Below are 12,498 nucleotides of genomic sequence, written 5' to 3'. Positions count from 1 at the left end.
TACCGAGAGCCCGACGAGATCCGCTTCGTCAGTGGTATTTAGGCTCCGTTCCAGAAATTTTTTTAAAAAATAAACAGCTTATTTCACATTTTCAAACTCAAAAATAATGTAAATGAAAAATAAAATTTCAATTTTTTTTGCATCGTATAAAAGATCTCGATGAGATCTTTCAAATGAGATCCATATTACATATTTTTAGATTTCAATAAGTCCATAATTTTTGAGCTTGAAATTGCCTTCTTAAAAAATAAAGACTTTTTTCCCGTTGCGGAATGGGGCCTAAAGCTTCTCAATAAAAATTAACCTTACAATTATTCAAATTTAATTTCTTTCGATGTTCGAAAACAACGATGGTAGTATTACTTTCTCGCTTTTATTATGTGTAGAAATTTTGAAACGGAAGGAGTAAATAAACCCCAAGTTTTGGCTTGGTCGCCAGAACTGAAGACTAAGGGTTTGCTCCATTTTAGATTTTAGATTTGAAATTGTTTAATTAGATGCAATAATTTTTTTTTGGATCCAATCCATACGAGATTTCATCTCAATTTGAATCGGACCGTTGCTAACAAAGAGTGATGACGTCCAAATCTCGTTCAGTTGCTCATACTCAAGGTTCACGAGAAAAGGGTTATTAGAAGGCCATAGCCCGATCTAGAAACCTTCTTAAAAAATAAGCAGTTTATTTCACGTTTTCAAACTCGAAAATAATATAAATGAAAAATAAATTTTCAATTTACTTTACACCGTTTAAAAGATCTCTATCAAACATAATCCATATTAGTAGAAAAATTATTCGCTTAAATATATGATTTTTGAGCTTGAAATTGAAATTGCCTTCTTAAAAAATAAGTAGTTTATTGGAGTTTTGAAACGAAGAGACTCTAGGGTTTCGAAAATTATTCAATACTCGCAGAGTATATAAATAGTATATTCCCTCCTTACATAACATATGGGACCCACACAGGGGACACATGTGGGACCCACATGTTATGTGAGAGGATGGAGTATAATGTTCATATACTCTGAGAGTATTGAATAATCACTCTCGTGTCTGGAACCCTCCAATTATCCGATGATCTAGTCAGAAATCGGTAAGAGAACTATGGTTCATGAAAAGGAAAAACAAGGTAGAAGATGAAGTTACCCACCAAAAATACTTTTTAAGCTCGCCTTGTTTATCAGGAATCGAGCCAAGTCAAGCACTTAACAAGCCGAGCCGAGCCTTGAATTACTAGCAAACACCTCAGTTTCAACCCAAATAAATTGCTTCCATATCGGAAGAAAAGAAATATGAAATTAGTTATGCTCTGCAGGTTCTGCAATTTGTAAAATTTGACATTTTGCCCAACTTCGGCATTTTGGCCCTTTTCTCTACTTTTTTTTCCCCAATTATAGGTCAAATTAACTTCATCATCCATTCATCTCAGAGAGAGAAATTGAACATAGAAATAGGTCTAATTACTCAACAGTCCGGTAGCACCGTCACGTGATAGTCCGGATCACTCAAACAACACACATTCTTGTATAGAACCATACACATGGTTCTGATGTGATCCGGAGCACTATGCCCGAACTATTGAATAAGTACCCGTACACATACTAGTACAAGCCAAACTGCAATAAAAATTTGGGACGAAGTGCAAAAGAGAAAAAGGCTATAAAACCAAGCTATAAGCTGTAACAAGGGACTATGATAATTTCGTTTATTTGATAATTTGTGTGAAGCCTCCTTGTCCTGTTGTCCCATGTTTTTCAGCTTTAAACATAATTGAAAGGCAATAAAGCAAAGTAGAAAAAATAGATCAAATGGCATCCAAATACAAAACAATAGATTTAGGAGGTCAATGATCCTTAATTATTTATCACTTGAACAAGATCTCTAGAAGATTAATCTTTGACTACAAACTGAAAGTGATTAACAAAAAAGCTATAAATTGAACAGAACATGATCCGAAGATGTGAACTTTCGAGAACAGCAGCTGGGCCTAAGGCCTTATAGAATCCACGACCTTGAAGCTGCAAAACATCAACCATAATGAAGAATGTGTTAGACCCTTGAATATATACTGCATAATTACTTAACGGTGCCCTAAAGAAGTGAAGATGAGCTTCAATATGCACTCATATTCCATAGTGTTATATTTGTTTTGTGATAATTCATGGTTTCTGAATCAGCTCATAAGCGGTCAACTAACTTGTTGGGGACCAAGCTCATCTTACATTAGTGGGGGCTCATTTAAAGTCGGGATCCTTGTTGCAATATACTTCCCAATGAATTTTTTTATTTTATTTTTTATGATGAAGGAACCACCCCATCACTAATTGAACCCAAAATTAATAGAGCGTAAATTTCCAAACTACGCAAAGCAAACCACCGCTCCGACCCGCAAGGTAGTTCGAACCCTACCCAAAGCTAGGCAAGGGCCCTCCAATTGGGCACGCCCACGAGCGATTCCCCAATGATTGTTTGATTTTGATCTATATAAAATTCGTTGGTTTGATGAGACTATATGAGAATAATATAATTACTCTCATAATTATGATATGTAAAATTTTGGGGTAACTACTCAATAATTCAAGAGTAAAATCTTGGAGTAATTATTCAATACTCCGGGAGTACCGCCACGAGGTATTCCGGACAACTTTACAATCACAAATTCATGTGAGGTTCATGTACTTAGTAGTAAATCTCATAGGAATGTGTGGTTGTAAAGTGACCTTAAGTATCACGTGGTAGTAGTCCCAAACTATTGTATATATAATATAATTTCACCTTTTTATGTCATCTCATTAATTCAGTTCATTGTGTTGAGCTGTAAATTAATTTTACCTTGTCTTGTGATTTTCCACTCCTGATCACCATTGACGGCCCAAAAGAAATACCCCCGAAGCTTAAGGCCCTTGGCATACCCTATCTTTACCGTCGTCGACCTGACATCATCGTACCCAATCCACGAAGTTCCCGCATAGGAATACGTGGACACCGTCTCCATGTCAAACACAACCCTGGCGTTATTCTCCCGATTGAACGTCTCCACCTGCGAATAAGTCATAGCCCCGTTGTTTCCCGGGCCCAAGCCGACACTGGGCGCTCCTATGCCGTTCACTTTGGGGTCCTTGAGCTTCCAAGTCCGCCCGTATAACGGCAGGCCCATGACCAGCTTGCTTCGAGGGAGCCCGGCATTGATCCATGACTGGAGCCCATAGCTCGTCGATAAGTTGCTATTTGGGTCGAACAACGCGGCATGGGCGCCCGTCACAGTAGTGTCCCACAACCCATGGTAGTCGTAGCACATCGCATTGACAAGGTCCAAGTTTTTGCTAATCGAGGCCACCGGGAAGACCAGCCCGAGGAAGAAGAATTCCGCAGAGAAGTACATTGCCGCGGTTAGCAAGAGTGGGCTCCGGCCCGTCACCTTGGCATCCTTTTGGACCGCAGCCCGCCATTCCTCGAGCAAGTAGCCCAAATTCTCCATGTCTTTCGCGTCTTGAGGGAACTCCCAATCAAGATCGACACCGTCAAATCCGTACTTCCTCGCCACTTCGATGGACGAGTCGATGAAACTCTTGCGCGAGGAAGCACTCGATGCCATCCGCGAAAAGATAGCCGGGGCTACGGCTCCCCCGCCGACCGAGAAAAGCGTCTTGGCCGGCGGATTCTTGTTGCGAATCGTGGACGTAAAATTCAACAGCGTCGGAGCCTTAGTACTGGAGACCTCAAACTTAAAAGTGACATTACTGGGCACAAGAAAAGCGTAGTAGAGGTGGGTGAACAGCCTAGTGTCGATGGCTGAGGGCGGGAAAGTGGAGGCGGCCGGTGAAGGCCAGTAAGCCCCTTTGACCGCCTGAGAAGAAGATGGCCTGCATGCCATACCGCAGTTTGTGGTGATGGACAAGAAGAAAAGAACATAGAGGTGGTAGTAATCTTTTAGACCTGCCATTGCTTTCTCTGTGTGGATAGCCAATATTTCACTCCCCCAAATGGTCCTGGGATATTTGTAAGCGAGTGTATGAGATATCAAACCTTATTACAGTAATTCGACAGGGAAAGATGGGAATGCTTGCTTTTTTATCTTGACTTTTGGAGGCTGCATTTTTATCTGTGGTCGGATTCAGATTCTATAATTGGAGGAATTGGGTCCCCCAAAATTTGGACCGGAGAATACCGTTCAAATTTAGATCATCTATTGCTGCAATCAATGGTTCGAATTTACTCAAATACTTTTATCTGTAAGAGTTTTTGAGCAAATTCAGACAATTGAATGTACGGTCTAGATTTGGACAGTCTAAACTAATTTAAAATTTGGAGCGGAGAGGATCCGATCCCATAATTAAGAGAAATTTTTCTGTATCGGGTGGGTACCAGCCCCAATAGCTCATCTGGACCGTCTAAAAGTGTGTTGAACGGTCTAGATTGAAACCCTCTCTTTTCTCTTTCTCGCTCCATAATCAAGCCGTCCAAAACCAAAATGAACGGCCCGAATGTACCGAACAAGCACCACATAATACCCATCCGATACTAAAAAATTTCTTCATAATTGGAGGAGACAATGGTAGGAAGAAAATTCTGACTTGACTAGGGTTATGGGTTAGGTAGTGTAGTTTAATGTTCCTGTATATTTCTAGAAGGGAAAAATTTTAAAATACCTCCCGACGTTTATTCTAAATTTCAATTAGACTATGAACCTTTTAAAAATATCAATTAAAATTAAATGACATGCAAGTCTCCAAATTCTCCTGCTTTGGGATCTCTCTGTTTCAGATGTTGGATTCCAACAAAGTCAAAAAAGTGAAAGACCCCATGTTATCGTATAGATGGAAAGTGAATATTCTCTCTAAAAGTCCTTGGAATGTAGTCATTGGCGAGAGCAGAGGAGTCGATGGTTTTGGCAGGAGTCGGTGGTTTTGGTGGAAGTCGACGACGGACTAGGGAGAGATGTTTGGAAGATGTTCTGTTTTGTGAGTATAATATGAAATTGCAGAAATTTAGGTAGCTAAACGGAGCCCTTGTTGGCTGAAATCTTAGGACCAGCACAACAACAAAACAATTTGATGTGCTGTGCTGCACAGGCTGTGCCTACAACACAGTTTTCGAATCCTTGTTCCAGAAACCTTCTTAAAAAATAAGTAATTTATTTTACATTTTCAAACTCAAAAATAATCTAAATGAAAAATAAGATTCATATTGCTGGGAAAATTATTTGATCAAATATATAATTTTTAAGCTTGAAATTGCTTTTTAAAAAAATAAGCAGCTTGTACAAATCAACACAACTCTCAAGTAGCCAAAATGGAAAAAGCTTTGTTTGGTTGACATTTTAGTTTAATTTTGATAGTGGATGGAGAGAGAGAAAAAGTAATGATTGAAGAGAGGGGTAATGATTGGATAGAGAGATGGTAAAGTAATAATTAGAAAAATAAGATAGTAATTAAAAAAAATATAATGATTGAAAAATTAAACTAAAATGGTGACCGAACACTACCATTAATCTTCTCATTACTCTGCGCATTGTGTTGTACTTTATGACTTGTTTACTAGTATAGTTTTTTTTTTTCTTGCTTTTTGGGTTTGTAGGCAATCATTCTAGTGCTGATATATTTATGGAAGCTTCAGTTGGTAAAAATTCAATTTTATTCTTGTCAAAAAAAAAAATTTCAATTTTATTGATGGTATGGGCGTATGGGTTCTTTACAAAGTTGAATCGCGGCCGAGGCTGGGCATAATTAAGCCAGAAAGTCTAAATATATAACAATCCAATCATAACATCAACTTAAGGGACCAAGAAGTCTAGTGGTGGCGGTCGCTACGACAAGATTTTTATAAAATATAATTATTTTAATTGAAAAAAAAATTATTTTCAATTTATATAGTCTCGTCACTGCTAGTTTTTTTTTCTTATTTTTATTATATACTAGTCATAAACCTTCTTCTTCTTCTTTTTTTAAAAATGAGACCCAAAAAAGTATTTTAAAACTAAATTCAATGGGCCAAAGTAAAATAATATAAATGATAATGTGTAATTAAAAAGAAAAAAAACTCCACATTCTAACTCTAAAATAGGGCGCCGCTATTCGCATCCCTTTATTTTCTCCCGTAGCCCACTACATTTCGGTAAATGGTTGTTGAAAATCATAAATAACATTTTGGTAAATTGCTGTTGAAAACAAGATTATATTTCGGTAACTACATGTCGAAAATATGTTCAACTTTCGGTAAACAACTGCCGAACATGCATTTTCGGTAAACATCTGTTGAAAAAATATATTATATTTCGGTAATTAGATGCTGAAAAAATATCTCAATTTCGGTAACTAACTGTCGAGTATAATTGAAAATTTTTAACGGGCTATGGGAGTAAATAGAGAGCTGCGAATAGCAGCGCCCCTAAAATAACTTAACCTAAAAAATTAAAGGAATTTAATTACAATGCCACTCCTCAAATTCATAATGTCACTCCCAAAAGGGAGTGCGGTTATCAATTTAGGAAATTCATATAAGGATTTGGGGAGTGACATTATAAATTTGGGCAGTGGCATTATCGATGCCCAAAATTAAAGTTAGTCTTTTTTCATACTCTCTGTGCAAATAAAAAATATCATTTACTATAATTTTTGTTATGTTATTTTAATTTTTTCTAGAGCCAATAACTATTAATATTGTAATGCATCTTTTTATTTTTTTAGTATACATTTCGTCACTGCTAGAATAAAATTTTGGTTCCGTCCCTATACCTAGGGCTCTCAATTTCGGACCCAAGATTGTGCCGGCCCCTAGGTTGTCAAAGAGCAACATTCTTGGGTTTTTTGTTTTTTTTTTCACAATAATAGATGAAAACTAGTAGTAATTGATAGGAGAAGTAGACAAAAGGCCATCCACAGTGGTATAATAAAAAATTAATTATTTTTAAAGTTAACAATGTTGGTGTAAAAGATGGCTCACAATGGTATAATCAAACTTAGCAACATCCTTGGAAATAATCAAATTTTGAGTTTTGGATAACCAAAACTAGCAACTTTTTTAAATAATCAAAATTTGTGGACTCCACACCATATAAGTTAACTAGTTCCAAAATTTGTATACACGCGTATTTCAATTGGTATTTTTTTCTTCTCTTCTTCGCCTACTCTATATCTTTTTCACTTTACCCACAAACTATTTCTTTTTCTTTCTGTCAAAAAGTAAAACTCATATCTCTTGATCATCTACAATTCAACCTATCATCATCGGATTAAAGTATTTCACTCTCTCCCCCCCCCCAAAAAAATATATATATATATATATATGCATATGAGTTAGGTTCCGGTGAGAAATTCTTTATTTTATTAAAATACGGGACTCCCTTTTCCCGATTGAATTTCGATGATCCGAGCCGCTCAAAGTGATCAGAACGTGATTTTAAGGGTCCCCGTGAGAAATCAGCAAAAAAAATGATCGGGAAGGGCTTCATCCGAGCATTTTCATTGAACGGTTCAAAAAAAACTGCTCGGATGACGCCCTTCCCGGTCATTTTTTTTGCTTATTTCTCGCGAGAACCCTTAAAATTACGTTCTGCACACATTGAACGGTTCGGATTTTCAAAATTTGAACGGGACATGGAAGTCCCTCATTTTAACAAAATGAGGGATCCCTCACTTGAAAATTCCTCATATATATATATATATATATATAAAATCGGATGGAAGAAAGTCACCCAATTTTTTTTAAAATTAAAAGAGGGAATCGATATATTTTTGCCAAAAAAACCCATAAATGGAGGGAAGTGAACGGCAGAAAACAAAGGGGGAGAGAGAATGAAATTGCTGTGGATCCTTATTTTGGTTATTGTAGACACCCCATTCTGGACTGTCCAGATAACGTTATTTGTCGATCTGTTATTGCCCCGATGATGATTAATGGTCGAGAACAGTCTGAGGACGATGGTGTGTTTGAGCTTTAAACATCCCGAGCCTCTTTCAAACCCTTCAAACCAGAGCCAAACGGCCCCAGCAAAACCCAACTGGCTTGCGCCAGTACCTTGGTGATGTACGCCAATTAGCTGACACGTGTTGGCCATCGGCCATTAATTCAGTTTTTACTGGCGCACGCCAGTCAACATATGGCGCACACCAGTCAAGTCTAGTCAAATCAACTTTATTCAGCCACATGGACGAGACTTTTGTGCCACCCTGACGTCAGCCACAGTAGCCCCTGATGGTTATATTGGCCAGGCCCGTTCCCTCTCTCTCCTACACCCCCCATCAAGGCAAGTCTCATGCATTTAATGCATGGGAGGCTCCCTTCTTTTTTCAACCAGCCAAACAAGGCCTTGGTCCCAACTGATCTCAGTCATTCCCCCTCTATAAATACCCCTCTTGCATTCATTTGCAAGGGGTTAGCCTCATTAAGAAGAAAAATCTTTCTTCTTCCCTCCTTCTTGCTCTTCATCTCTTGTCCTTCCATTGAAAGAGAAAGGGAAGCAACCCACTTTCCTACACCCTACTGATACCTAGTCACCATCTAAGCTTCCATCTCTAAGCTTTAAGCTCAAATACCACCTTCAATCCTCAAACAAAAAGGTATACCACCTTTGCATTCCTTTTTGTTTTCAACGTCTGAGGGGGACCAGTAAGGTCCAGGCTAGTAAGTGATACTAGTCCTAGCCTTAACCTGGTAAAATACAACAACCGTATGCGATGATACTTGGCGCACGCCAGTTCCTCCATGCCGTACGCCAGTCATGACAGTGCGAGCACAACTGGCGTGGGGATCATGGATCATCATTTCCGTTATCTTACATTTCTGTCAATCACTTTAGCATGCTAAATAACCAGCTTACTGCTTTCTGTACATTTAGAGTTGCTTAAATGCTGTTGTTTTTTCTTACTCTCTATCTGTTCAAAAGGGCCTCTGGGATCCTTCTGGTCATGTTCCAGAGCCCAGATAATGCAAAGCCAAACGCTGGATCCAAAGACAAACTGGCGTACGGTCTATAATGACTGGCGTACGACAGTATTGTCCAGGGTCCAGTGGCTGGCCCTTGCATCTTGGTTTAATCTTGGCCTCTTTTATGTCCCCACTCTGTTTAGGGGGTTTCCTGTCTTTTTTTTCATGGCTTCAAGCCATTTCATCTGTCTGTAACTATATATATTCTGCTCTATTAATTATGTGGTTTGCCTTGGGTGTGCGCTGGTCCCTTTCCAGAGCCCAGAGGGTTGCAAACAAAGACTGTGAAACCTGATAAGTGGAGTACGCCAGTCTCACTGTGGCGTGCGCAGGTTATACCAGCATACAGTGGTTCGGCCAGTGCATGCTGGTGTGGACCCTGCTCACATTTCCTTCGGGACAGCGTACTTCGACTCAATCGGGTTGCTCGGTGCTTGTTCTCAATCTATATTTATCATTGCAAGCAATCATCCATAAACATTTTATCACGTAATCGCAACTTGTTACAGTTTCAACCCCCATTAACTGTTCCCCCCGCCCTAACTGGCTAGAAAATGATCAAATGAGAGAAAAATGCAAGTATTTTACAAAGAAATGCCCGAGTAGAGACCGATTTCCGGATTGGGCGAGAGGGGTGCCATAAAACCCTTCCCCTCTCGTAACCTGGCTCCCGAACCTCAGATATCGAAGGTGACGACGGACCAGTCTACAAGCCTTTTTCAAAATCAAACAAACGTGGCAAGCGTTTTCGAGTTCGGTTCCTTGGGTGTTTTCACCGCTAAAACCCGAGTGGCGACTCTGAATCGAAGCGTTTCGCCGCGCATTTCAAAGAGGGCCGCACCCCAATTTTACAAAGTAACAAAAATTTCCGGGGTGCGTGCCCACAGTTATGGATTAGAAGCAACCATTGTAATGCTCAACATTGTTAAACTTAGCAACCTCTTAAGTGAATAATCAAAAGCTGATGTGTCAGCTTTTGGTTATCTTTTTTTAATTATACAACTGTGGATGACCTAAGAGTTAAAACAAACAGCCATCTGTTCCCAAATACGGACAATAGCCATCACGGAGGGTAACGCTCTCAAGTTCTGGACCAGAAATACTAAAGGTACCGACGACATGGGTACAAATGATATGTGGGGCCAGGGAGTGGGCCCCACAAAGTTGCTCGTATCTGTTGATAAATTTTAAAATAGAGTATAAATTCTATCCACCTCAGGTGGAAATCATGAGTTTTCCACCACCACCAATTGTGGGTCCCGTCGTGTATTTTTTTCAGTAATTTGAATCGTTCATCTTGTAGAGCTTGCAGAGTAGTATATTTTCGCAAAAAATCAATTTTATCAGACATGGATAGGTATATAAAAATTTGAATTTTGGTTTACAAAATCAACGGTAGATAAGTTTAAAGTTAAACAATCCATGACCGTCTATTTTGTAAACTAAAATTTAATTTTTGATGTACCTATCAATATCTGATAAACATGATTTTTTGAGTCAACATACTTCTCTACGGACCCTACAAGATTAACGGTTCAGATTACTAAAAAAATCACACGATGGGATCCGCAGTTGGTGGTGGAAACCCCATAGTTTTCATCTAAGGTGGAAAGAATTTAAACTCTTTAAAATAACTCTTTGAGTAATATCGTGAAAAATTAACCAAATTTTGGCTAAAATAAAAAAACAATAGAGGTTGTTTGCGAGACTACTCAAAAATCAACCAAAATCAGCTCAATTGGTAATTTTTTTATTTGAGAGCTTGTTTTTTTAAATTAATAGTAGATAGTTGTTCATAAGCCATCGCTTCCGTAGAGCAAAATGAATTTATATTTCTCAAACTTTGATTTCTTTCTGTTATTGAATAGCAAATGCAAACCATTATCCTATTCTTGATTTTTGAGCCCGCTAACCCAAAATCCTAACTCTGCTACTGATTTCTTTAACGACACCGTATAAAATTGTGAAAACAAACAAGATTAAATCACATCACATATCATTTGATTCATTCGACGGTATAAATGAATCCTTGTAATCCATTATCTCATGGTTTTAGAAAAAAATGAAGCAAAGAGGAAAAATTAGATCAAGTGGCATCCACACAAAAACAAATAAAGTTAATTGGGAGGCCAATCCTTGCACAAGCAACAAAATGAATACTATTTAAATTTTGGGCATTTTACCTCTAAGTCCAGAAAATAGAAAGTAATTCTCACCGGGTCTCTTATAATTAACAAAACACTAAAACCCTATGAAAATGCATAACCCCTAGGGCATCCTATGAAAGTACCTAAACTCTAGGATACCCTATAAAAATGTCTAAATCCCTAGGGTACTCTATGAAAGTGTCTAAACCGCTAAAACTCTATAATAGGAAGGTGTACCCTAAAACCCCTATGAAAGTGCTTAAACCTAAACTCTAGGGCTCTATGAAAGTGTCTAAATCTAAACTCTAGGGTACCCTAAATCCTAGGGTATCCTAAAACCTAAAATTTTAAAGTATCTTAAAACCCTAAAATCCAAGGGTACCCTAAGATTTTAGGGTACCCAAGGGTATTAGGTGGGTACCATAAAACCCTAGCATATCGTAAAACCCTAGGTTGACACTTTCATTAATGGTAAATGTATTTTTATAAAAGTAGACCTAGTGGTAATTAAGTATTTAATTTTTCCTTAATGGAAATTAAGTGTCATTTTTCGGTACTTAGAGGTAAAAATCTCTTAAAATTTCAAGAATATATATATGAGGAGGTGAAAACTTTCCAGAACAACAGCTCCCTCATAGAGTCCACGTCCTTGAAGCTGTACAACTTCAAGCAATTTTTTTTTTGTTAGACTTTGCAATAATTACCCCTTTTTTTTTCTACTAATTATCAATATTTTTTATAAAATGCATATAAATTTCTCACCAAGTCTTGGTATTTTCCAATCAAGATCGACGTTAGACGGCCCAAAAGAAGTATCCGCGAAGTCCAAGGGCCTTAACGTACGCTATCTTCACCGTCGTTGACCTACCATATACTTCTTCCGTCCCGATTTGTTTGTCCCTTTTCACTATTTAGGACCTCCTACAAAATTGTTTATATGTTTCAATTATAATGTTTTTTTGTACTCCTGTAATATGGATCTTATTTAATAGATCTCAATTAGGTCTAAAATATTATGTTCTCGAAATTCTGTAAAACATTATACATTGTGAGATATACACAATTTTTTAAAAGGCACATATGTCGAAATTGAACAAACAAATTGAGACGGAGGGAGTACTATAATCGTTCGCTATCCACGAAATCTCCAATACGAATACGTGGATACCGTATCCACGTCATAAATCACTGTGGCATTTATTTTGCCTATTGAATGCTTCCACCTGGGGAATTGTTTAGATGGCTATGCTGTGTTTGGATGAGTTCTTGAAAATTTTTTGAAATTTTTTGTTGGGTTATGAGAAAAGAAAGAAAAAAGAGTAATGATTGGAAGTAGAAGAAATAATTGGAGAGAAATAAAAGAGAAATGAGAATAATGATTGGAGATATGTGTGAGTAATGAGTGGAAGTAAGAGTAATGAATATTTT

The 12,498-nt window shown here is 37.8% G+C and overlaps 1 protein-coding gene across 1 annotated transcript; it reads right to left on the bottom strand.

Moving 5' to 3' along the window:
- Positions 1-1,789: 1,789 nt before the first annotated feature.
- Positions 1,790-4,026, bottom strand: LOC131298625 (class V chitinase CHIT5b-like). The gene is made up of 2 exons (XM_058324105.1): positions 2,831-4,026; positions 1,790-2,016 (listed from the first exon to the last, which is right to left on the bottom strand). Exons 1-2 carry the CDS (start codon positions 3,939-3,941, stop codon positions 1,994-1,996), a joined length of 1,134 nt encoding a protein of 377 aa, XP_058180088.1. The 5' UTR covers positions 3,942-4,026; the 3' UTR covers positions 1,790-1,993.
- Between the last annotated feature and the right edge of the window lie 8,472 nt (positions 4,027-12,498).

This window comes from Rhododendron vialii, chromosome 1a (genome assembly GCF_030253575.1).
Source record: "Rhododendron vialii isolate Sample 1 chromosome 1a, ASM3025357v1".
In the NCBI taxonomy this organism is placed as follows: domain Eukaryota; kingdom Viridiplantae; phylum Streptophyta; class Magnoliopsida; order Ericales; family Ericaceae; genus Rhododendron; species Rhododendron vialii.
The sequence above is the reverse complement of the archived record's forward strand: the minus strand, read 5'-3'. Positions and strand labels throughout refer to the sequence as shown.